The sequence below is a fragment of the Xenopus laevis genome, chromosome 7L (genome assembly GCF_017654675.1).
Source record: "Xenopus laevis strain J_2021 chromosome 7L, Xenopus_laevis_v10.1, whole genome shotgun sequence".
NCBI lineage: Eukaryota > Metazoa > Chordata > Amphibia > Anura > Pipidae > Xenopus > Xenopus laevis.
Window position 1 is genome coordinate 10,550,417 of NC_054383.1, and position 26,193 is coordinate 10,576,609.

A 26,193-nucleotide genomic window follows, 5' to 3' on the forward strand; every position below is an offset into this window, starting at 1 on the left:
TGACTCTTTCCAGCTTTCAAATGGACATCACTGACCCCATCTAAAAAACAAATGCTCTGTAAGGCTACACATTTTTACAAATACTTCTCATCTATATAATAAGGTCATCTCCTATTCATATTCCAGCCTCTTATTCAAATGAATGCATGGTTGCTAGGGTACTTTGGCCCCTAGCTGCTAGATTGCTTAAAATGCAAATTGAAGAGCTGCTGAATAAATACTCAAATAACTGCAAAACCACAAATAATAAAAAATGAAAACCAACTGCAAATTGTCTCAGAATATCACTCTCTACATCATACTAACCATTAACTCAAAGGTGAACAATACCTTTAAGCTAATGGACCAAATAAACAGATTGAAGGGAGTCACCATGTTTATACTTATATCTCTGCTGGGTTCTTGTTCCATCTGAGAAATACACTTCACCAGTAACTTCAATCAATGAATGTTTGCAAATGCTTTATGATGTATGGTAAATTTGATCTAGGGTGTAGGCTTGGGTTGCTTGTTTTATGGCTAAGGAAACATATGAGGTTTCTTTTCTTTTTTTTATTATATTAAGTCTCTTAAATAGTGATCTATAAGTAGATGGAGCCATCAAGAACATATGGAGAGGGAGAAATGAAATAAGTGGGTTTCTTGTTAGCTATAAAGGGTCAATGCATCCACACTCTATTATAAAAACATATATAGGTCCAGCAATCCTTTATTTGCTTATTTGAAACTCACTTATTTCATATAGCGTTCGCTCCATATGTTCTTTATACAGTTTATATAATATATTGACATATTTTATTACATTTCCGTTGCCATTATTGGTTAATTGCTGCCTAGCTATTACGGCCATTTTTAATTTCTTGGGCAGGTCTGAGCCAGTTGCCGTGTTAAAACATTAAGCTTGTTTTAATGAGCGTTCGTTTATAATCATTCTACAGTAGGTTATTGTTGAGAATTATCACATTAGAAGGATTTACTTATTAACTGAAATGCTATACATTCTAACAGAGCCTTAAAGGAACTGTGGTTATTTTATTTCTTAAACAAGATGTTGGGATTCTAACCACCATTTGGGCCAACATTAGTTCACCACACACCCCTTCCCCTTATCTTATAACAAAATTATAGGTACATACAGATTGTTATAAAAGTCAACCTATGACAATTCCAGGTGTATCCAACACAATTAGCCGCCTGTTGCCCCAGTTCTCAACCTAAAGGAGCCCATTCATTGGCTGACTATACTGAACAATCGTTCCACAGTCAGTATGAATGGTCGGATATCCTACAAGTGGCCATAGATGTGCTTCACTACTGTACCTTCCACTTTTTCATTAGTTTGGACCAACAGCCTGAATGATTAGAACTTCACTATACTCTACTCTAGAACTGTAGCTTCACTTATTTCTCAAAAGTCTCAGATCATCTGTGTTCCAAAATCAAAACTGCCCCCCCCAACCTAACTTGCAAGTCTAGTTGATCAGGCAATGTGGTTGAAATCAGCCAGACTGCCAATACAATTTGGGCATGTACAGCCATCTTAACTGTCCTCTAGGCTATGCTGCCCGATTCAGTGGCTTGAACCCTGCTCAAGGATCCGCCTTTTGCCTAAACCAACATTATCATGCAATCGATGTGTGCTCCTTTCAGAGGAATGTGGCAACACAGACTAATCAAATTTTTAAATCACTATTTTTTGTAGGCCTATGACTATGAACAGAAGAAGCTGTTGGCAACAAAGGGTAAATATATATCCCAGAATCCTCTGTTAGACACACACGGTCTCTTGGGAGTGGGTTCTCTCTTCCTCTCTCCAGTCCTTTGGAGCTATCTCCAACACTTCAGCTTAGTGGGAATCAAAGTCTCTTTCCCAGCTACACACACACAAACACACCTCTTTCCTTTCACACATGGAGAAGTCCATGGGCCCTCGCCCTCCTCCAGCTCAAAGAGGTCTCCAGGGGTTAGCATTGAGGTCTAGTCCCACACCTCTTTCTAACTGCAGCCTAATTACCTAACTACCTTTAACTGTGCAGCTGAAAACATTCAATAGAGCCAGGGCCCCATTATCCACATTTTCCTGAGCCGGTATACAAATACAGCCATGCTTGCTGCACATCTTCCCTGGAGTTTTATATGCACCAGTCTACTGGTGAAGTCTTTTTAACCACATATCTTATACTATATACATACACTTATATATAGACCTATATTTATTTACCATTCCAATGTTTTACCCAATATTTTCTTGTATTCAGCCATGTTAAAAAAGCCTGTGGTGACAGAAGTGAGGACGCCAACAAACACGTGGAGTGGGCTCGGCTTCTCCAAATCCATGCCAGCCGAAACCATTAAGGAACTGAGACGGGCCAACCATGTACCGTACAAGCCAACCATGAGTACGACATACGAGGTATCAAAATTTTAATTTGGGGGTAGCACAGCTAATGCATTTGTGAACCCGGGCTTCAGTGACGCCGCTCATTAAATCATTATATTGCTTAATAAATGCATTTTCCATTGCAATGGTTCCAGACTTGACATATGAGCTCACTGTCTGATGTTCTTCCACCAATTAATTTTCATATAAATGCCCAAAATCAGCTAGTATTTTATTGACTATGACTCCGCTAACAGCCCATGCTCCTCAGGAACTGCTTTGACAGACCTGAATGCACATTGCACCTGCACTGTATATACCCACTGTATTATACACCCGCTGTTTTATGCACCCGCAGTTTTATGCACCCGCAGTTTTATGCACCCGCAGTTTTATGCACCCGCAGTTTTATGCACCCGCAGTTTTATGCACCCGCAGTTTTATGCACCCGCAGTTTTATGCACCCGCAGTTTTATGCACCCGCAGTTTTATGCACCCGCAGTTTTATGCACCCGCAGTTTTATGCACCCGCAGTTTTATGCACCCGCAGTTTTATGCACCCGCAGTTTTATGCACCCGCAGTTTTATGCACCCGCAGTTTTATGCACCCGCAGTTTTATGCACCCCTGTTTTATGCACCCCCTGTTTTATGCACCCCCTGTTTTATGCACCCCCTGTTTTATGCACCCCCTGTTTTATGCACCCCCTGTTTTATGCACCCCCTGTTTTATGCACCCCCTGTTTTATTTACCCACTGTATTATACACCCACTGTACAGGTATGGGACCTGTTATCTGGAAACCCGTTATCCAGATAGTTCGATTACAGAAAGGCCGTCTCCCATAGACTCCATTATAATAAATTAATCGATATTTTTTAAAAATGATTTCCTTTTTCTCTGTAATAATAAAACAGTACCTTGTACTTGATCCCAACTAAGATATAATTAATCCTTATTGGAAGCTAAACCAGCATTTATTGAGTGTATTTAATGTTTACATGATTTTCTAGTAGACTTAAGGTATAAAGATCCAAATTAAGATCCTTTATCCGGAAAACCCCAGGTCCCGAGCATTCTGGATAACCGGTCCCATAGCTGTATTATATACCCACTGTATGCAAAGAAATCTCCACCACTTCAGGAGATACCACTTCTGGCACAGGCATGTATCTGAGTGTGGAGACAGCACATCATTTCTAAGTACTACAGTGCCCCATGGGGTACAAAAAGGATCAGTGTTGTCTGCTTCTGCACCTGTTGTGTAATTGTGCTCTCCACCCCATATTCCGGTGCCTGTGTGTGCAGTAGCTGGAGGCTATTCATCTAATCAGGATAATGATAGAGCATCCCTCTCAATACGAGAAGCATCTTGTGCATTAAATAGACTTTATTTGTGGTTTTATTAATTTCTTAACGTTCTGGGAAGAGCTCATATGAGAACAGTTAGATGCTAAATAGAACATTGCAGGAATTCCATAATGTAATTGTTTGCAATTCCTGTGAGATCAAGAGGAACATTAAATCAGGTCCAATGATTACGGCTTGGTTCCAGAAGCCTATTTCACTAATACAGGATAGTGGCCACCATAACCTGATGATTGAGCCTGCGTGCTTCATGCTTCTTCTATGGAAACATTCTTCAGAATATATGTAATGCCCTGGATTCCTTATTTTAAAGGCGAACTTGCTCATGACATTTGCAGAATTTATTGCACATGGGATTGCTCCACAAAGCATTTTCCATGGACTATTATGGGAAGCAGAAATCCCATGTTTTTCTGAATATAGTCCTAGTAGCCATTTGTGCACAGCTTTTATTTAATGGGTTATTCACCTTTAAATTAACTTTTAGTATGATGTACAGAGTTGATATTCTGAGACAATTTGCAGTTGATTTTCATTTTATTATTTGCGGTTTATTAGCTTGTTTTTCAGATGGGGTCAGTGACCCCCACATTTGAAAGCTGGAAAGAGTTAGAAGAAGAAGGCGAATAATCTAAAAACTACAAAAAAGAAAAAATGAAGGCCAATTCAGAGATTGCTTAGAATTAACCATTCTATAACATACTAATAGTGATGGGCGAACTTCTCCCGCTTCGATTCGCATAAAAATTTGCGAATTTCCCACACAATTCGGGAAAAATCGTGAATTTGGAAAGTTCACGAAAAAATTGTGAAATTCAGCCATTTTCATGAAAAATCTTGATATTTGGAAGTTTTCACTCAAAAAACGTGATATATGAAGGTTTTCAATCAAAAATCGTGAAATTTGAAGGATTTCACTAAAAATAATCTTGAAATTTGAAGGTTTTCACAAAAAATCTTGAAATTTGAAGGTTTTCACAAAAAAATCATGAAATTTGAAGGTTTTCACAAAAAATCGTGATATTTGGAAGTTTTCACTCAAAAATCATGAAATATGAAGGTTTTCACTCAAATCGTGAAATATAAAGGTTTTCACAAAAAAATCGAGAAATTTGAATAATTTCACAAAAAAAATCGTGAAAATCGGACATTTTAACAAAAAAATTGTGAAAAACGGAAATTTGCTGCAAATTTGTGCCAGGCGAATTTATTCGCCCATCACTACATACTAAAGGTTAACTCAAAGATGAACCACACCCGTGCTGTGGTTCTTGTTACATGTAGTGTGCTGATCAAGTACAAGCTACTGTTTTATTATTACAGAGAAAAGAAAATAATTTTTAAAAATTTTGGATAAAATGCAGTCTGTGGGAGATGGCCTTTCCGTAATTCAGAGCTTTCTGGATAACTGGTTTCTGGAGAAGGAATTATTCTTTAATTTGGATCTCAATACCTTAAGTCTACTTATAAATAATTTAAACATTAATAACACCCAATAGGCTGGTTTTGCCTCCAATAAGGATTAATTATATCTTAGTTGGGATCAAGTACAAGTTACTGTTTTATTATTACACAGAAAAAGGAAATTGTTTTTAAATATTTGCATAAAATGGAGTCTATGGGAGCCATTACTTAATTCTGAGTTTTCTGTATTACGGGTTTCCGGATAACTGATCCCATACCTGTAATATGATTCAAAATAAAAATGCAGGACAGCAGAATGTCTTTAAAGGAACTTGTAATATGTTTTTATTTCTAATCATTTTAAATGACTGGGTTATATGATATTCAGTATTAATATTTCTATAACCTGATATGTTTTTGGATGGGCTGTATAGTCTAGTGTAATTAACCATATGCCACTTTGACTGACATTCCAAATTAGGTTTTTTTCCTGTTGAGACTGCCCTATGTAAGTATCCCTATCAGTCCTATGATCTTGATGATCTCCAGGATTTCCTGTATAAATAGTAGGCTTGAAGGAGATTATTGGCGTTAAGGCTGCAGTTATGAAACTTCTGCGCCCACGGTGGTTTTCTGAGAGAGTTTTTGTTTCTAATCATCTACATTTGTAGAATTTCAACTCTCTACTCAGAGTGACCAAACACATCGGAGAACGGCACTTGGCCTCTGGTTTTAATAAAACTGGACAAAGGCTGTTTTTGTATTACTTAATGTCTCTTTCTTGACATATTCCAAGAAAAAAAAAGGTCTGTCCATCTTTATTACTAGGAGGAAAGTAACCTCAGAACAATTTTCATGGCCCCCAATGGTTTTTTTTAAAACATTTTTTAATGTCTTCGTTAATTCAATCAGTAGATATAACAAATAACTGACCTAGGGTATTGGTTATCTCTACAGTGTTGAAACAAAATAATCTCCAAGGAGAAACCATTTTTTACGAGCACAAGGCTTCATTTTGTTTTTCGTATCTTAATTTCAGAACTCCCCCATGTCTCTTTCACGGTCCAACAGCCGGGAGCAGCTGGGAAACGGCAGTGACTCCGATAACTGGAGGGAGAGGAATGGGATTGACTCGTCTCATAACGACTACTCGTCCTCCATAGGGAGTCCCAAGCGAAAGCAAAACAAATCTGGTACGCACGTGTTTTTAAGGGTTTCACTATACAGAAAGAATCGTGTTGTCTTTGGAAGAGCCTTTCAGGGAACAAGTATTAAATACACAATAGATTTCCCAATCCGTCCTCATTAGACAGCATTTAGAGCGCATTGATGTACCTGATCAAAAGTGCTGGCAGAGCTTAGAAGCTGTTTAAACAATGGTGTTTTTTCACGTGGCGATTGCAGAACGGCAATATATTGTAAAAGTAATTCATTCCATTTTGTAGATGATTGCTTTCCTGACCTCTTTATTATTGGTTATATAAGGTATTGGCACTCCATCATTTAATGAGAGGTTTCTTATTTAATCCTTATTAGTCCTATCTTATTCACATGTTTCCTTCTGTCATTCATTCCCAGCCTCTCCCATTCTGTCCTGTTGCCTCCCATCTATAGGTGGTTTATGTTTAGTAGAGCTGTTATTGAGAGCCATTGGAGTGGAGGGCTGTTTACTCCCATCAGTGTACTAGGTGTTAAGGACATAACGACGTCCATTATTATTATCATTATTAACATGTATTTTTAGAGTGCCAACATATTGCACAGCGCTGTCAAATGTGTAGAGTGTAGGCTTCACTAAATAAGTAAGTGCGTTTTAAGAGATCTTTTGAAAGCAGAAGGGTTGAGTAAAAAGTCAGACAGACCGTGGGAGAGAATTTACAGAGGAGGGCTGCAAACCTTGCAAAGTCTTAAATGGGAGTGTGAGGTGAGAACGAGAGAAGAGTTGAGGAGCAGGTCAGTAGAGTAAGTGGTTGGGTAAGTATCTAGAGATGAGTTCAGAGATGGGGCAGAATTATGAATTGTTTTGAATGTCAGGGTCATTAGTTTGAATTTTATTCTGACAGGTAGTGGAAACCAGTGTAGGGATTGCCAGAGTGACATGGCAGAGGAGGAGCAGTTGCTGAGGTGTATAAGCCTGGCGGCAGTGTTCATTATGGACTGGAGAGGTGACAGTCTCTGGAGGGGAAGGCCAATTAATATAGAGTTACAGTAGTCTAGACGTGATATGATGAGAGAGTGAATAAGAGTTTTTGAGGCATATTGGGTGATAAATGATTGTATTTTGCATTTGTTCCATTATTTAATAAGTGACTAGATATGAGGAGTGAAGGACAGGGCAGAATCTAGGATAACCCTAAGGCACCAGGCCTGGGAAGATGTGGTGATGGTTTAGATGCTTTTATTATGGTGACCTCCATAAACACATCCCTGTCTATATACTATGACAATCACTACTATACATTTCAGTTTATTAATAACCATTGATGGAAATGTGATGGGTGCACAAATGCTGAATGCTCAACAAGCTAAGGGTTGGTCAATGAGTGAAAGCCAAGAGAAGATCATGATCAAACTTAATGCAGATATTTAAAACTAAATACAGTGGGTAGGTTAGTGTGAGACTTAGGGGCCGATTCACCAAGGGTCGAATATCGAGGGTTAATTAACCCTCGATATTCGACTGGGATTTTAGCGCAGATAGTTTGATCGAATGATCGAACGATTAAATCCTTCGAATCGAACTATTCGAAGGATTTTTAATCCAACGATCAAAGGATTATCCTTCAACCAAAAAAACTTAGGAAAGCCTATGGGGACCTTCCCCATAGGCTAACATTCACTTCGATAGCTTTTAGATGGCGAATTAGGAGGTCGAAGTTTTTTCTTAAAGAGACAGTACTTCAACTATCGAATAGTTGAACGATTTTTAGTTTGAATCCTTCGATTCAAAGTAGCCCATTCGATGGTCGAAGTAGCCCAAAAAACACTTCGAAATTCAAAGTTTTTTTACTTCGAATCCTTCACTCGAAGTTTGAGATCATTTAATTTGCCTTTAATTTTAAAATATACATCTGAAACTGCTAATAAGTTTATTGCTCACAAGTGTACGTTCATTAAAGCCAGCGTTGTGTGATCCCTTGATTTCATTCGTCTGTTTGATGCTGCGCCAGAGACGTCCTCATGAAAGCTCAGTGGCAACACGAATATTTACATTTTAACGACTAATTTACTTCCAACAGAGCCTCTCTTTCCATATATAATGAGTTCTTTATGTAAAAAAAAATAGGCAGAAAAGATGACTCCATTTTGGTGGTTGAGCTTTGTAGACCGCATCCCAGAGGGGCGGAATTATGCCGGTTGTGGCAGGAATTGTATAAGCGATGAAAATGAGATCATTATGATCACATAATTTAAACTGTCTCTGAAAATGTGTTGGGCAGCTCCTGTTCCCATTTGCCACTCCCTGCCCGACGTTGACGTTCTTTAGCTCATATCTTACCTACATCATCACCATTTTTTGTGTTTTCTTTTCCATAATAACTCTACAGCAGAACACTATCTAAGCAGCAGTAATTACATGGACTGCATTTCCTCACTAACTGGAAGCAATGGATGTAACCTAAACAGTTCATTCAAAGGTTCTGATCTTCCTGAACTCTTCAGCAAACTGGGCCTGGGGAAGTACACCGATATATTCCAGCAGCAAGAGGTCAGTGAGCTTCAAATCTGGATTATTTAAGATTGGGCTGGCCGATGTGACAACATACGTTTCTCCCCTGACTACTATAAGCTGTGTAAATAACCTAATGATCATTCAGTATTTATTATCTGGGTTCCCTTCTGTCTTTACTTATACCAGTGTTTGTATTTAACTTAATGCAATCCACGTGCTATAACATGTTAATTGCCTATGAAATCTTTATGACGATGAAGTGAAAACCTTGGAATGTTGGAAAAAACCAAGCATCAATTGGCAGTGACATTAATTTTAAACTGGAAAATATAATTCACCGTGTTATACATTTCTGTATTTTTGAACGAAGCATAGAAAGAAGGGGTGATTCATTGGTTATGTCATAGATCTTGGTTTAGGTCTCCAGTTCAGTGCATCTTTGGCCTCTATGTAGTGGACCCAGTTAGTCTGATCCAATCAAGCTATGGAACCTATATAAGGTCAGTGTAGTCCTTGGACAATGGAATTTCCACCTGGCTTGATTGATAAATGAGGTATTGCCGTGTAGATATCGATGCCAAAACTTGATAATTTTCGTTTCATAAATAGGCCAGACAGCATCTCTTTTTTTTCCCTCATAAAGTTTTAACTTTTACCGCCATAAGCTGTAGAATAGGTGACGTTTTTCAAAGATGTAATCAGTAGTGCCTAGATAAAGCAGCAGTTGTATGTAGAAAGGGTGGAGGGTTAAAAAGCCGCTATAAGGTATGTAGGTTAAAATAGTGCCAGTATGATGATGTTGATGATGTCCAGCTTGCAGAGATCTTCTGCTCAAGAAGGGTTTCTTCAACAGCTGAAATTGCCTATTTGGAAAGACCTACTTTGTTAATGGAGCTTCTCAAGGTCTGTTTTTTCCAACAGCTAAAGGGTCATAGTTTGGAAAGACCTACTTTGTCAATGGAGCTTCTCAAGGTCTGGTTTTGCCAACAGCTGAATGGTCATAGGTTGGACAGACCTACTTTGTTAATGGAGCTTCTCAAGGTCTGGTTTTGCCATCAGCTGAAGGGTCATAGGTTGGACAGACCTACTTTGTGTTAGGTTATGTTTTGCCAGCATTGGCTGATTGGCTATAGTTTGAGGAGCTCCATTATTAAATATAAGGTAGGTGTGTATAAAGTCTTGTTTCCCCCAGACCCTGAAAGATGGCTCTGTAGACAGGTGATTATTTTAGGCAACGGTCTCTGCAGGATTATAAGATTTTCTTGTGTGTTTCTAGATTGACCTTCAGACGTTCCTCACATTAACCGATCAGGATTTAAAGGAACTTGGCATTACGACTTTTGGTGCTCGAAGGAAAATGTTGCTGGCCATCTCAGGTAATGTGCTGTAGAACACACGGACGCATGGGTACAATTAGTGGGACCAATAAGGAGCAATTATCAAAAGGGATTTAGGCAAATTTTTCCTGGTATTGTAGAAGAAAATATACTAAAGGTACATTATTATCAATGTTCTTGAATGGGGCAGAACATAAGAGGATATTTGTTTCTAATGGTCATGAGTCTTGTACAGAACTCATTGTAAGCAGCAGTCTTGTACTGCCTTACGGCTGAGATTCTGACTAGCAGAGCGTTCACTCTGTGACCAATGTTGGTTTACTGAAACTCACTGCCCTTGGAACAGTTTTTACATTTGGTCACAGATCCATCCCTGTAGCTTTTAGGATTGTTTGATGGGATTTTGGAATTGGTCATTTTCCAAGTGTTTAGAACTTAAGGTTGCTATAAAATAGGATGCACAGAACCCAGGATTCGGTTCAGGATTCGGCTAAGATTTGGTCTTTCAGCAGGATTCGGCTGAATCCAAGTGGTTGACCGAACCAAATCCAAAAAATCACACAAACAAGGAATTTTTTAACTGTGTGCGCAGCAAGCAGTTCTCTCTTCCCCTCATTTTCCTAATTTACATATGCAAATTAGGGTTTGGTTCAGTATTCTGACTTATCTTTCACAAAGGATTCGGGATTTGACCGAATCCTAAAATGGTGTATTCCGTACATCCCTAATTATTACTGCTTTGCATTGCTATCAACAGGACCAAAACAATTTGGCATTCCTTAGTCTTTCCCCCATATGTAAAAAAAGGCACAAATTTTTTCACTAAGTTTTGCCGCGAAATGATGCCAATAGACTTCAATGGGAGAATAAAAATGAGGCGCGTCAAAAATCGACGACCATAGACTTTAATGCATTTCAGCGGATTTTCACCGGCGGTGAATTTTCGGTGAAACGAGTCAAATTCGCCCATCCCTAGTTACCAGTAAATGCTACCTGCTGATTGGTTGTTATGGGTTACTGCTCCTGGCCAAACTTTTGCCATTGTTCATTTCTTTTGTTTTATGGATTCTGCAATCTGCCACTAGGTGGAGCATTAATATTTACTTCTGCCATTACATTTTGCTGAAATCCTTGGAAAACGGCAGTGCTGCAAAAGTTGCTCTGTTTCCCCTTTGCTGATAAATGACAATACGTTGAGGCAGATTGTTTTCATAGACTTTTTAAGGTCAGAATCAGACTTGAGATAACCTGTGGCTGAAGCATGGGGGGAAAATTATCTTAAATACCTTTTATTTATAAATTAAAAGTTTTTTATTTTAAATTTTTAAATGGCTTTTTTTTTAATTTTTTGCAGAACTGAATAAAAATCGAAGGAAGTTATTTGAACCCACCAATATACGCTCCTCATTTCTAGAGGGCGGGGCCAGCGGAAGACTCCCGAGGCAATATCACACAGACATTGCGAGCGTCAGTGGGCGCTGGTAGCACCCGGGCAGGATCACTTTTTAGGTGATAACCACAGAGACGACCATGGCTGACCTGTGGAAAGGCGTCATTTCATATTTTGTTTTATTATGTACCATCAGCACTTTAAAGCCACGGTACCGAGGACCAAAGCATCGTGCCCCACACGTGTGCCAAAAGAAAAACTTTTCCGAACGTTTCCAATGCGGAATATGTTTTGTATGCCTTTGTAGACTGGACCGAATTGCAATAGCAAAACAGACAAAAAAAAAAAAATAATGATTTTATGTATAACTATAATGTATGCACTGAAATTTTTACCTTATTGAATGAAGGATGAATCTCTCAAATTACAGAGGGCATGAATTAATGGTTTTATTGTGAAGGATTTATTCTAGTATTCAAAATAATCATGATGCGTCTGCACTTTACATACTCCCAGTTTTTATTTTTTGTCTCCCATGGTAAATGTACTTTTCTCTTATTGCCATGTAACTAGGGATGCAACGGACGGTCCCACTATTTTGGATTCAGCCGAAGATTCTGGCAAATACAGAACCCTAATTTGCATATGCAAATTAGGGGTGGGAAGGGGAAAAAATACTTCCTTGTTTTGTGACAAAAAGTCACATGATTTTCCTCCCGTCCTTAATTTGCATATGCAAATTAGGACTCAGTTTGGCCTGGGCAGAAGGATTCGGCCTAATCCGAATCCTGCTGAAAAAGGCTAAATCCCGAACCGAATCCTGAATTCGGTGCATCCCTACATGTAACACCTTTCCTTGTCACTAATCGAAAACCATAGACTTGTGCTTTTTTTTTTTTTTTACAGTAGTTGCAGTTATGTCATCTGTGTATAGAGACGTTACGGTTTATTTTGCAGATATTAATGGCGGAACGCAGGGAATCCGGTTCGAACCTTATCACTGGTAGATAAGTCCCGCCCCCTCCTTTTTTATTTAAGATTCTTATCAACTAGGAATGCACCGAATCTAGGATTCGGCTCGGGATTCCGCCAGGATTCGGCCTTTTTCAGCAGGATTTGCCCGAATCCTTCTGCCTGGCCGAACCGATTCTGGGGTTCGGCCAAATCCAAAATAGTGGTTTCGGTGCATCCCTACTATCAACGCTTACAATGAAACAAATTCACTGTAACAGACGAAAGGACCAGTGTAGACGTTCAATCAAACTTGTTTTATTTTTATTTTTTTCACTGCTGGCACATCAAATCAAATGAAGAAGTCGATGATTACAATGTCATTTACATTTCCTTTATTTAAGCAAAAGTTTTTTTTATCTATTCCTTTCCCCCTTCAAACCAACAGATATATATATGTATATATATATATATATATATATATATATATATATATATATATATTTATTAGCAGCCGCCGAAATCTGCAATGAGACGTTTTTGAAAGGACCATCACATTTGTTGGATTCACGTAAGCCAGTTTACCTTCAGGTCTGCCGATTGGGAAAGCAATTCTTTCTGTAACCAAAGATGTATTATCAAACGTATTTTGATGGAGAATAGTCTACTACGTCCATTTCAATTATCGGTTATTTTTTATACTGTGAAAATATGTTTTAATGATACTGAGGTCTTGAAAGCAAAAGCAAAAAAAAAAAAAGTGAGGTGTCGCTTGCGGTATCGGCGACCTGCCGATACCGCAAGCGACACCTCACTTTTTTTTTTTTTTGACTGTTTACTATGGAAACATTCCAGGTTTTTATTTCCGGAAAAAAAAATTTTTTTTGTACTGTAAATTTTCTAAATCAGACTGGCCGCACGAAGACCTGTGCATAGGCACGCGGAGAAAACTTGGTGTGGGAGACTGGGGTTGGGTGGGAAAGTCACAATAAGATTTTATTTCAAGGTAAACTTGCTGCACAAGTATTTGCACACTCAAATAAGGGAATTTTTGGAAAAAAAATTATATATTTTAGAGAGAATTTTTTCTTCTTCTTTTGCTGCAACTAAAAATGTTATGGGCATAAGCAATGCAGCATTTAATATGTTATTCATTTTTAAGGCACTGTTTCAGAGGGTGGTGGTTTGGGGTCTTTAAACACTACTTTTGGTGAACCACTTCCTTTTTTTCTATAAAAGCGTGGTGTAAAGTAACAGGAAGCGTTTTATACCACGACAACTGTTTTTGTTTTTTTTTTGGATCAGTACTGCATTTAATACAGCTCACGTGGGTATTGCTAAGTTGATATATTCCAGCGTTTTTTGTTCTTCCCCTTTAAGTCGTTTGAATTTTTCGATTTCTGAATTTTGTTTGATTCTAGTTTAAGAAATTCCCCAAACGTTCGTGTAATTATAACTGTTAAAGGGCTTTATACACACACACACACACACCAATGCACATCAACATATAGGTACTCCAGAATCCTTCTGTCTTTGTTTTAATCTCATTTATGGCAACCTAGACCAGAGTGTTGTCCGTCAGTGCTGCATTCTGCACCAAATACACGTTCAATCCCAATGTTTGTTGCATTTTATTTTGTGCCTTGAGAGAGACAAGTTATCTGTAAATGTAGAACAGATACAGATTGTTATTTCAGTGGGGGGGTGATAATGACTTTTTTTTTTTACTTTTTTAATTGTGGGTTGAGACCATTAAAATGGATTTTTTTAACTAATCATTTTGTTATGTTGAAGAAAATAAATTTATATAACCCCCACTTTGTGACGTCTCTTTTTTTCTGTTTGCCGAAAGTTCAAATTTAAAAAGTTGGTCCGTTAAGGCCACATCCTTTACTAGTAGGTTTTAAACAGCCAATATAATTGTAAGGAAGTTACCTGGTGGTCTAGTGGGCATCAGGGTCCACGCCACGTCCCTGGCGACGCCCCCGCTGCTGCACCGCTCCCTTCCTAGTTCCGGGGCACCTTATGGCGCGCGCACATCTGTTTCTTAAAGACACTGGCGTGATGACGCCAGCGCGCATTGGCGCGAAATTCAAACAGTATAAAAGGGGAATTCAGTTTTCAGCAAGTTGCCCGTTGTTAGGTTCAATTTGCCTTGTTCCTGGGTTCTTTATAACTTCTGATTCCTATTGATCTACTGTGTTTTGACCCTTGTCTGCCTGTTTGACTCTTCTGACCTCTCCAATCCTGATCCTGCCTGTCTGTGACTATTCTGACCTCCAATCCTGACTGACTATTCTACATTCTCCAATCCTGATTCCGGCCTGTCTGACCATTCTTTCTGCTTGTGCTGGCCCGGCCTGCCTGTTCCTGGTGGTGTTCTTCCTTCCAGTATCCTGGTGAGACGATCGTGCCCCTTTACTCGTCCAGAACCGTTAGCTTTGCTCCTCTCTCTGTTAAGACCTGGCGGCATCAGAGTGACATCACTAGCCATTCCTTTTAACTCTAAGGCTAATGTCACACCAATGGTTTCCAGGGCCAGCAAAATAGTGGCAACCCGTCTAAAATATGCTTTCTTCTTAGTTTGTTTCATTTCTTGTACCAATTCAGTCGCTCTGCAATCAGGAGCTGTGGAAGTGTCTAAGTTACTCTTTGTAGACCCAAAACCAAATGTTTCCATGTTAACCCTTAAAATGCCAGAGCAACACTACTTTTTTTTTTTTTTAATGATGACTGACACTGCCTAGAGTTGCAAAGTCTGTTGTGCACAATATCCCCCCAATCCTTTACAATTAAGGAGGCCCCCCCCACACACTTGGGGAGGCACATTTATCAAAGGTTGAATTTAGAATTTTTTTAGAAACTTCCATGAACTCGAAATTTCGACCAATTGAAATTTATTTAAAAAAATTGAATTTTTTAAACTCGGGTGAATAGGATCGGCCCAAAAATTCGAATTGAATTCTCTTTAATTGACTTGACTGTCAGGAAGGCTTCAAACAACTCCAAATTGATCCCCATTGACTTAAACAACAATTTGGCAGGTTTTAGGTGGTGAATATTCTTAAAAGGCCAGAGTATGATAAATCTCAAAAATATAATTCGAATTTTTTTAAAAACTCTAATCGAATTTGAACAATACCCTAGTGAAATTTGACAGTTTGGGCCATAAAATAATGCAAAAAAAAAAATCGAAAATCTAATTTTCAATTCAACCATTGATAAATCTGCCCCTTAGTGTATAATTGATTGACTGTACATAAAACACTTGGACTCTACAGCTATAATAACTGCGGTCAGACCAAAGTTGGTAATTTGCAGAGGAAGAGCATTTTTAATTTTTTAATACTGTGTACCAATGCAATTTACAAATTCTTATTAATATTTGTACTATCGTTAGCATATGAATTCATGATCATTGAGTTTGATTCATTTTAAGGGTTAGACCATTTGAAGACTCACTCAAAAAGACACACTCAAAACGCCCTCTAGACCCTGGAGACACTTCTCTGCCAGTAGGCAAAGGGGCTTTTTGAGTGTGGGGCTAGTATTTTGTAGAGGGTAACCATACCAGTCCATTGGCTTGCATTGTAAGGGTCTTATAACAGACTCCTTGACCTGAGTATTTAAAAACCATAAGTATATAGGCTAGTAGAGACCCAAGGTCATGGCAATTTTACATATAATAATGTGTTACTAAAGGTCAGTGCAGGTTTGATGGTTTGATTCACGAATAATGTGATTTACCGGCCACAGATTGATTCATTCAGGGTATGGGTATAAGGAACTTAGAAAAAGCAAAGTAGAGATGAGCCTCTCTGATACATATAAAACAATAATTTTCAAGGGGACAAATTCCAAGAAAACCGAGACACAGGCAAGTCAGGAAAGTTTGATATTATATTACGCCTATGTTAAGGGAGTGGGTTGCCTTTTCTTGGTTCATCTGTTTTATACAAAAGTTGTTGTTTTTTTTTTTTACCCATTTTTAAAAGTTCTAAAAAATTTTCAAAGGGATGGAACAGACTATAACTAATATACATGGCTAGAGAAACATGTTGATCGCTCGTAAGAGTTCTAATCGTTTTTCTTGTGGTCTAATACAAGAATGACTGACTGAGCAGTTCAGGAGTTCCCAAATTTTGAGACCTTGAACAATTAAAGAACTGTACTCAAAACAAAAATCTGCTTGCTCACCAGTCATACCAAGTTCAACCAATTCCTCGACAGGCTGAAATGATCACCAATTAGCATGGAGGAGAAATGATATGAATTACTCAGAAACACCCTTTTCTAATGCTTTGGTGTTACCACAGACCAATCATTTTAGGAAACCCTTTCCAAAGAATTAACCTCACAATGTTTATGGGCAATTTTATATTTTTCATACAATTCACTGAGACCACACAAGTGCCTTGGTTGGCTCCTTGGAAAGGAACATATCAATGTTGTTTCTACCAGTTCATGGGCAGGATCAGATTGCAAAATTATTGTTCTTCTTAAGAATAGCGAAAACTAAAAATTTCAAATCACCAGCTGCTGTCAACTTGCTTGTTCCCTAGACGCCAACAGCCTATTTATATTTTTCTCTGTTTAGTAAGTCCTGCTCCATCAATACCTGTATTAAAACAAACATACTCAATCTATGTACATGCCAAGTGAGCTAGATTTCATTATACAGGAATGATCCCAGGTTTGCATCTGTAATAGATTTATAAATAAAGACCTTACTTCAAGTCCTGCAGGACAAGTATCTACAGTCTTGGCAGAAGCTATAGGACAACCCCCAATACACATCTCTCTTATCTCTTGCTATACATTTTAGCCCCACTTGAAGGTCCAACCTTTGGCTATTCATGAAATGTGTAGAGAGGATATATCAGTCAGTCGGCCATAGTTTGAAGAACATCTAGGACATCAAATACCCAGTCACCTCAAATCTCACTCAAATGTCCCTTTACATTGGATCTTTAAGTGTATCTAGGACAGCAAATGACCACTCTCCCTAATTCTCTCGTCTGTCTGTTCTGCTTCTGTTCTCTTTGGGGATGGCACCTGCAATAGCTTTATAAATGCTCAGAACACCCTACTTCACATCATGCAGTATAACCTCTACAGCCTTGGCAGGAGCTATGGGCCAATCCCCCATATCTTTCTCTGCTCTTGTTTTAGTCCTACTTGAAGGTCCAACCTTTGGCCATTCATGAAATGTGTACAGATATAGGAAAATAGTAGGGTGTCAGTCATTCAGCATAGTTTGAAGAACATCTAGGACATCAAATGTATAGTCAACCTGAAACCTCACCCAAACATCCCTTTACACTGGCTTTAGGTGTATCTAGGACAGCAAAAGACCCCTCTCCCTGTTTTCATACATTATCTTCAGGCTCTCACTATTAGTCACTATCACCTTAGATCACTTGCATGTACCACTTCAAAATCATTAACAATACCAATTTGATTCATGCAGAATTGTTAAATCGGCGGCCAATGTAAATTTTCAGTGTCCACAAACAAATTAAATGTGAATACGTACAGAGAAAAGGACTTAACCTCCAACTACTAGCCCACCCATATGTCAATGTTGCAATTAATCAAAACAAAACAACAATATAAAGATAAAGTTAAAAGGCAATATTTATTCACTATGGTGGTGAATACATATTTCCTTTTAACTTTATATTGTTTTGATTAATTGCAACATTGACATATCGGTGGGCTAGTAGTTGGAGGTTAAAGGGATACTGTCATGGGAAAAAAAAAATTAAAAATGAATCAGTTAATAGTGCTGCTCCAGCAGAATTCTGCAATGTAATCCATTTCTCCAAAGAGCAAACCGATTTTTTTATATTCAATTTTGAAATCTGACATGGGGCTAGACATATTGTCAATTTCCCAGCTGCCCCAAGTCATGTGACTTGTGCTCTGATAAACTTCAATCACTCTTTACTGCTGTACTGCAAGTTGCAGTGATATCACCCCCTCCCTTCCCCCCCCCCCAGCAGCCAAACAAAAGAACAATGGGAAGGTAACCAGATAGCAGCTCCCTAACACAAGATAACAGCTGCCTGGTAGATCTAAGAACAGCACTCAATAGTAAAAACCCATGTCCCACTGAGACACATTCAGTTACATTGAGAAGGAAAAACAGCAGCCTGCCAGAAAGCATTTCTCTCCTAAAGTGCAGGCACAAGTCACATGACCAGGGGCAGCTGGGAAATTGACAAAATGTCTAGCCCCATGTCAGATTTCAAAATTGAATATAAAAAAATCTGTTTGCTCTTTTGAGAAATGGATTTCAGTGTAGAATTCTGCTGGAGTAGCACTATTAACTGATGTGTTTTGAAAAAAAAACATGTTTTCCGATGACAGGATCCCTTTAAGTCCCTTTCCCTGCACTTCAAAATCAGTTACACATATACATCCTGAGCAAAAAGCAATCTATGTATGTGCTCATACTCCAGAAAAACACGCCTGGAAAAGCATACTAAAGGTCACACAGAAGCAGAGTTTATTTCTTTTGTAAACTAGCCCTCAAGTCAAATCAAGGATTAGCTGCCATGCTTTCTGCACGTAACTTGCATCTTACACAGAATTGTCTCATTAGTCATTACAACTAGATGAAGTTAATCATTTCAGCCAGTTCTATAGCATCAAATAAAAAACCGCTTATACATTATGTAATAGTCAATTTCTTGCCCATAAGCACAACAGAGCATAACCTGAAGCCAGAGGAATGGACGATAAGCTGAAACACAAAATTGTCTTTTTTTAAAAAAAATAAATAAATAAACTCATATAATTGCTTTCTGCCATACGTTCTATGACATAATGTTTGACCCAGAAACCCTTAAACTACGAAGCACTTTAGCCAGAGCCTGTCAAGCCAATTGCATGTGGCACAATCAATAAAGATCACATTTTCCATTTGTGACTCTTTCAACTTCCTCGTGTCCAGTCAAATAAATGTTCGGGCAGAAGTTGCAGCGTGTACAAGGGGCTGTAATTTCTATTGCTGCTCCGTGAGGGCCCCGTGAAGCAAAATCCAGCAAACGTGACTTTGCAGAGACTGTGCCACACCTGGAAAAATAAAAGATGGAGTCCACGGGGAGATTCCTGCACACGCTCCTGAAATTATTCTTTAACCCTCCAGTAAAAACAAAACCTATTTCAAAATAGTTTGGCTACAAAATAAGGCAGAAAGTTGCAGCTTTTCCATGGCAGCCAAATCTTCTCTAATTCCTAGGCACAGCCCCTGGTTTTTAATCTCTTTTGTCCCTGGAAATGTCTGGTTTTTAAAATTGACCATCTGCATAAAGGGATTTGTCTCTATCTCCATAGTAAAGTGACAATTACAGATTTATTGGATTAGTTGGACCAAATGGTTATTTTCTGCTGTCACATTTCAGGTGTCAATGAAGTGGAAGGAAAACTCCCTAACTTTTTTGCAACTTGAGCCACAGCTGCTGTATCTTAGAATAGATAAGGATGATCAAACAGATGCGGAAACTTAGAATGAAAATGAAGGTGGTTGTTATCTACTGAGCTATGTGCTTTCAGTTCAGGATTGTAATTTATATATAGTGTTTGGCATATTGCATTCCTCATTGCCATATTTATACTGTATGCTTTCAGCTCACACCGGCACACTTTCAATTTCATACTGATAAAGAATTACATTTTCAGACATACAACAGCAGATTCCACCACTGAACATTACAGTATTTGCAGTTCTGAAGGACCAACACTTTTTTGGGTAATTTGTTAAACATTTTCAACACATACTGTACATCGATGAAGTCCACCCTGAAGCCTTCTAGTACTCAGTCACTAATGAATGTATTGAACTGTTTACAGTTTCCACATCTAGGGCTCGATTCACTAATTTCGAGTAAAGGATTCGAAGTTAAAAAACTTTGAATTTCGAAGTTTTTCTTGGGCTACTTCGACCATCGAATGGGCTACTTCGACCTTCGACTATCGAAGGATTTGAAGTAAAAATCGTTCGACTATTCGACCATTCGATAGTCGAAGTACTGTCTCTTTAAAAAAAACTTCGACCCCCTAGTTAGCCATCTAAAAGCTACCGAAATCAATGTTAGCCTATGGGGAAGGTCCCCATAGGCTTGCCTAACTTTTTTTGATCGAAGGATATTCCTTCGATCGTTGGATTTAAATCCTTCGATTCGTTCGATTTGAAGGATTTTATCGTTCGATCGAAGGAATAATCCTTCGATCGTTCGATCGTACTATCTGCAATAAATCCTTCGACTTCGATATTCGAAGTCGAAGAATTTCAATTCCCAGTCGAATATCGAGGGTTAATTAACCCTCGATATTCGACCCTTAGTGAATCAGCCCCCTAGTGTGTTACTGGGAGCACCACGACTGTCTAATCTCCAATATTTGGATTGCATGGATCCTGATTGCTTATTTTTTTCCTTGCCTGGTTTTCTGTCAATATTTCTGCCGGCCCTGTTCTTGGCATGATTTGGCTACGTTTTGTCTCGTACCCTGACTTACTTGGTTTGGCTACAAAATCCATCCATCCTCCGTCCTCATACACCTCTGGTCAGAAGTGCTTAGCAGTACACTTACCCAAGGTGACAGGTCTAGCCTCCTGCTTAATTCATGGTGGAGGACAAATAGTGGAGGGTTCAACCCAAAGACAGAGATTGATAAATTAATTACATGGAAAACAGAGCAAGTTGCTGACCTGACTGGTGTATAACACAGATGCCCTGAGATTTCTAGTTATGTCAATGGTAGACTGATGTAATCTCCTGAATGTTCTACCTAAGTTCTCTTTAACATCCATACCTTCACCCTCGGGATGTTGCCTCCCGTGCACCAGCCTTGTTTTTTATTCAATATACACCCAACCCCTCCCATTTGCATCAGAACTTCTTTTCCTCACTTTACCTTATATTTAACCCATATTATTTAACCTGTCCTGGAAGAGTCTACAAAGAGCAGGCTACTGGATATAGTAAATCCAACTGTATTGGATGCTTTCTGCAGACTGAGTGTAGTATAGACATTGTACTTCTCATAGAAGCACCTATCCTTTGTCTTGATTTAACCTTTATCATCCTTCCTTGACTTTTCCATTTCTGGCATTATCGTCCTTTCCTTTGGTAATTATACTTACCCTCCAGTTGTCTTCACCTGAGCTCCACTCTTTTAACAACTCATAATTCATTCCCATCTTCACTTTACATCTTCTGCCTCATCTTTATTTCATTAATTGTTATTGTTCTTCTGCTTACCTTTCTAATGTCTACAGAGGGCAAGTTTATTTTTTTTACTTTCATGAGTTTACCTGCTTTTAGTGTTTCCACAGCATTTAAAATTTCTAGTATTGTTTGAAATTGTTGAGTTTCTCAAATAACAATGGATTGGAACCTTGAGGAATTGTCTCAGGACCCAAGTAGGATTCATAAATTTCCATTCACTTGTCCAGCAGAATATCCTTTAAGACTTTCCATTTACTTTAGACATGAAGGAAACCTTGTGACAGTCGGATAAATAAACAGTCCAATAAATTTTCACACATTTCCTTCCATTACTTATGTTGCTTCTGTGTGTTGTCATGGAACAGGACCTCCATTTGGATATTGTTCGCATTAAAGGTGCTGCATGAAACCAATCCCTTTTCATTTTAATCTTTGTGCCAAAAAAACATAGTTTCCAACTCCTTTCCTGAAATCTGAAACCCAATAAAACCAATACGGCTTGGCACACCGGCTGTGCTTAATTCAATGATGGAGTGTTTGCACGGCTGTGGGCAAGGTAGTGCACGTTTGATCTTCAGCTTCAAAACGCTAATGTAAATATGCAGAACCCTTTTCTGTAGATTAAATGTTAGTGGAAAAATAAACCGAGCAAAGAATTTGTGGAAAAAAATAAATAAAAAAACTATCAGTTACAAACTGTTTGAGTTACCAGGATCAGTTGGGCATTTTTGTAGGCACAAAGTATTTAGAGAGTAGGTGAAGACCTGTCAACTGTTTCCATGAAAAATGAGTCTTTGTTACAAAGGAGTCTGGGGTTATACAGGGTTTTAGCTAGGGTGCTATTTGCTCATTATAAACATCCAGTAGATGGAGAAATGTCCAAAACTAGATGTAGTCTTGAACAGAATGTCATATGTTTTAGATCTCCCTACATGTTACATGAGCTTGACTGTAGGTTGACACACATTATTTATGTTAAAGTTGATGCAGACAGCAGAATAGGATGAGTGCATGGCATCTTGGCTCAGTACCAGACATTACCACTTAATTAAGCTGGGATCAGGTTTTATTTACTGTTTCAATAGTTTTTATTGGATTTTTCAAAGATAATTTTTAAACATTTCAAAAAGAAAGGTGTATTATAGTGAAATTAGTAATATTATTTACATAAAACTTAGAATTATATCGATAAGTTACAGCAACAGTAGCAAATAATGTTGATACAGACAATAAAGATATATGCAATAAGAACAATAATAATCCAATATCAAGATCAGGTTTTATGTACAATAGGTGGCCTCCTGTACGTATCAGGAAGTTGTAGTCCTGATGGGAAACCTGTCCTCTTCGTGCAAAGACTGAAACCTACAAGGCTTCATTTAGAAAACCAAGGAAAACAAGAAGGCTGTTTTGACGCAGAAATTAGGTATTGTATTTGAGGAAGGTCTATGGAGAGATACTATTTTTCCAAAAGCAAAGGAGATTTTTTGGTGTAGACTTTTTGTTAGAGGGGGCTACTTGGAGACAGTTTTCCAAAAGCAAAGGAAACTTTTTGGTGGAGACTTTATTTAAAGGGGGGGGGAGGGTCTACTTGGAGACCGCATTTCTCCAAAAGCAAAGGAGACTTTTCAGCAGAAACTTTTTTTTTTTGGAGAGGGTCTACTAGGAGACCACATTTCTCCAAAAGCAAAGGAGACTTTTTAGCAGAAACTTTTTTTGAGGGGGTCTACTTGGAGACCACATTGTTCCAAAAGCAAAGGAGACTTTTGGGGAATGAGAGGCCTTCATTTATCCTACATAAAACCCACCCAACCTGTGTGTCTTTGGGTAGGCCCATACAACACCAACAGTTAAGTTTTCAATGACCTTATTAGACTTACTTTGGTTTGTATTTGGATATTAGTTGATAGTAGTTGGTCTACTGCTCTCTTGCAGCTATTGGTCATAAGTTCTATTCTAACTTGCTGTCCCTCCCATTAAGTCACACAAACCCAACAGGATTCTACTGGTTTTCAGGAATGACCACCAAGGCCTCCAACAATTTAATTAAGGTCCCACTGTGACTTTCCACTCTACCCAAAAGAAATAACAAGCAGCGACATACTTGGGCAAAAACTAATAAATGTATAAAAATGTGGCTCCTCCACATATAAAAGACCTGGCCATTGCTCTAAGGTTGAACCTTTTCCCACTGATCTGCTGGACGCAACTGGTAATGGACTGTTTGCCAATGAGAATGTGATTCTATAGTTGTGTAAATTGGGGCTTGTGTGGGTTTCCTTTCACAGTCCCGATACAAGCAGACATATTGATACTCCACATAGTGTGTTACATGAGCAGGGCTTTGGACTGTAAGCTCCTCTGGGGCAGGGATTAATGTGAATGATGAACAGCCTCAGTAAATGTGGTGGCATTATATAAATAAATACGAATAGCTATCTTTTCTTTTAAACCCAGTTATATGTGCTGACTGGGACCGCTAAATCCGTTTTTCCAAATAATGCAAATATGGCAGTTACTTTGTGCCATTCAAGCCTATATCAGAGGGATCTTGAACAAGAACAACTCCAAATATTATTATATTTAATTTTCCCTAACATCACCGCACGAGGTTGACTCGGAGAGGAGTCTCTGACGTGTGGTTCAGAGGAGCTTGGCACTTCTGTGCGTTCACAAATGTTATTTTTGCATTCGCTTCATAAGTCACAGCTGAATGTGATGAACTGCAAGACCCAAATGAAAGAAAAATCTCTTGTCAAGTTTTTAGATTGCCTGGAGCTCTCTATCTGCAGAGTAAGCAAACCACGGACCAGATGTGTTCAATAACGTTTTGGAGGCAAGCCCCGAAGAATAGGGAAAAAACAATGCGGCATTGGCAGATTTGGAATCTTTTTATTTGGTAAATGTAAAATCGTGCTTTGGAATGTTTCCCAGCTGCCAAGGCAACGTGACCAAAGCCATGCAAAGGCCAGATACAGAAACTGCCTGTTCAGATTTAAATGTACAGAACAATATAATCACATGGCAGGTGACCCATGTATATCAGCTCTTTTTGAGTTGGTGGGAAGATGTTCTAATTTAGATCATTAGCCAGGTATTATATATACGAGGAGCATCATTGTTATAAGTTTATTAGTGATGGGCACTCAGTAGCTTATACGGGTATAGGATCCCTTATCCGGAAACCCGATATACGGAATGGCTGTCTCCTATAGACTCCATTTTATCCAAATAATCCAAATTTTTAAAAATGTCCTTTTTCTCTGTAATAATAAAACAGTAGCTTGTACTTGATCCCAACTAAGATATAATTAATCCTTATTGGAAGCAAAACCAGCCTATTGGGTTTATTTCATGTTTACATGATTTTCTAGTAGACTTAAGGCATGAAGACCCAAATTACGGAAAGATGCGTTATCCGGAAAACCCCAGGTCCCGAGCATTCTGGATAACAGGTCCCATACCTGTACTTCTAGTTCCCCACTCAAGGCTCCTGGAAGTTGGGGATTTAATTAGTTCCTTTAATAATGGGCAAGGTTTTGTATATTAATTTAATAGTTAATAAAGCTGTTGTCTTCTTTACTCGAAGTATATTTGCACATGTTATTTCATTGGGGTTGGGCGGAAGGTCACAGCGGGACCTTATTAATATGATTGTTGGAGGCCTTGGTGGTCATTCCTGGAAACCAGTAGAATCCTGCTGGGTTTGTGTGACTTTAAGGAGAACTAAACCCTAAAAAAAGAATATGGTGAACTTATTGCACGAGGCTAAAGTTTGAGCTTGTCAATAGCAGCAATGATCCAGGACTTCAAACTTGTCACAGGGGGTCACCATCTTGGAAAGTGTCTGTGACACTCACATGCTCAGTGGGCTCTGATTGGCTGTTGAGAAGCATTCTGGATAACGGGTTTCCGGATAGCGGATCCAATACCTGTATTGATTGCCTTGAGAACTTGACTTGGGCATTTGTTTCAGTTGAGGAGAGACTGGCACATTTGCCATCATTTGAGTAACAGGCAACAATATCTGAGGCCCCTCTTGGACTCACGTTGCAGACATTAAATTGTTACACTGATTGCGCTCAAAATGGCAGATGTTTCCTCGGTAGCTAATTAGGAAAATGCCGAAAGCATCTGAATTCAGACTCGCCATTTCCCGTAAGAAGAAAATAAAGCAATAAATGCCACTGAAAAATCCAAAACAGAAATATATATATGAGACGACTGATTCAACCACCGACAAATTATTCTGGTTGAAAAAAAAAACCAAACAAAAGTTTGTGATTGTGAAGCTGCCATGGCCACGTCACACTACCTATATATACAGAATATATGGCGACAGATAAAACAGATTATTATTACTATTAGTGATTTCGTTATTACCGAGCAATGTCAATTGTTTCATTGTACTGTATGTCCTGGGGATATTGTCAGACAGAGAAGAAATCAATAACTG

General features: G+C 38.6%; 1 protein-coding gene across 2 annotated transcripts in view; it reads left to right on the forward strand.

Annotated features, from left to right (window-relative positions):
- bicc1.L (BicC family RNA binding protein 1 L homeolog) overlaps positions 1–11,990 on the forward strand; it is a 170,991-nt gene extending 159,001 nt beyond the window's left edge. The window contains exons 16-21 of one of the 2 annotated variants that reach the window (XM_041568553.1): positions 1,703–1,742; positions 2,259–2,413; positions 6,190–6,343; positions 8,702–8,859; positions 10,100–10,199; positions 11,515–11,990. In XM_041568553.1, coding sequence (XP_041424487.1) covers positions 1,703–1,742; positions 2,259–2,413; positions 6,190–6,343; positions 8,702–8,859; positions 10,100–10,199; positions 11,515–11,645 — 738 coding nt within the window. In that variant the 3' untranslated portion in view covers positions 11,646–11,990. 2 annotated transcript variants of the gene reach the window in all.
- The last annotated feature ends 14,203 nt before the right edge of the window (positions 11,991–26,193 follow it).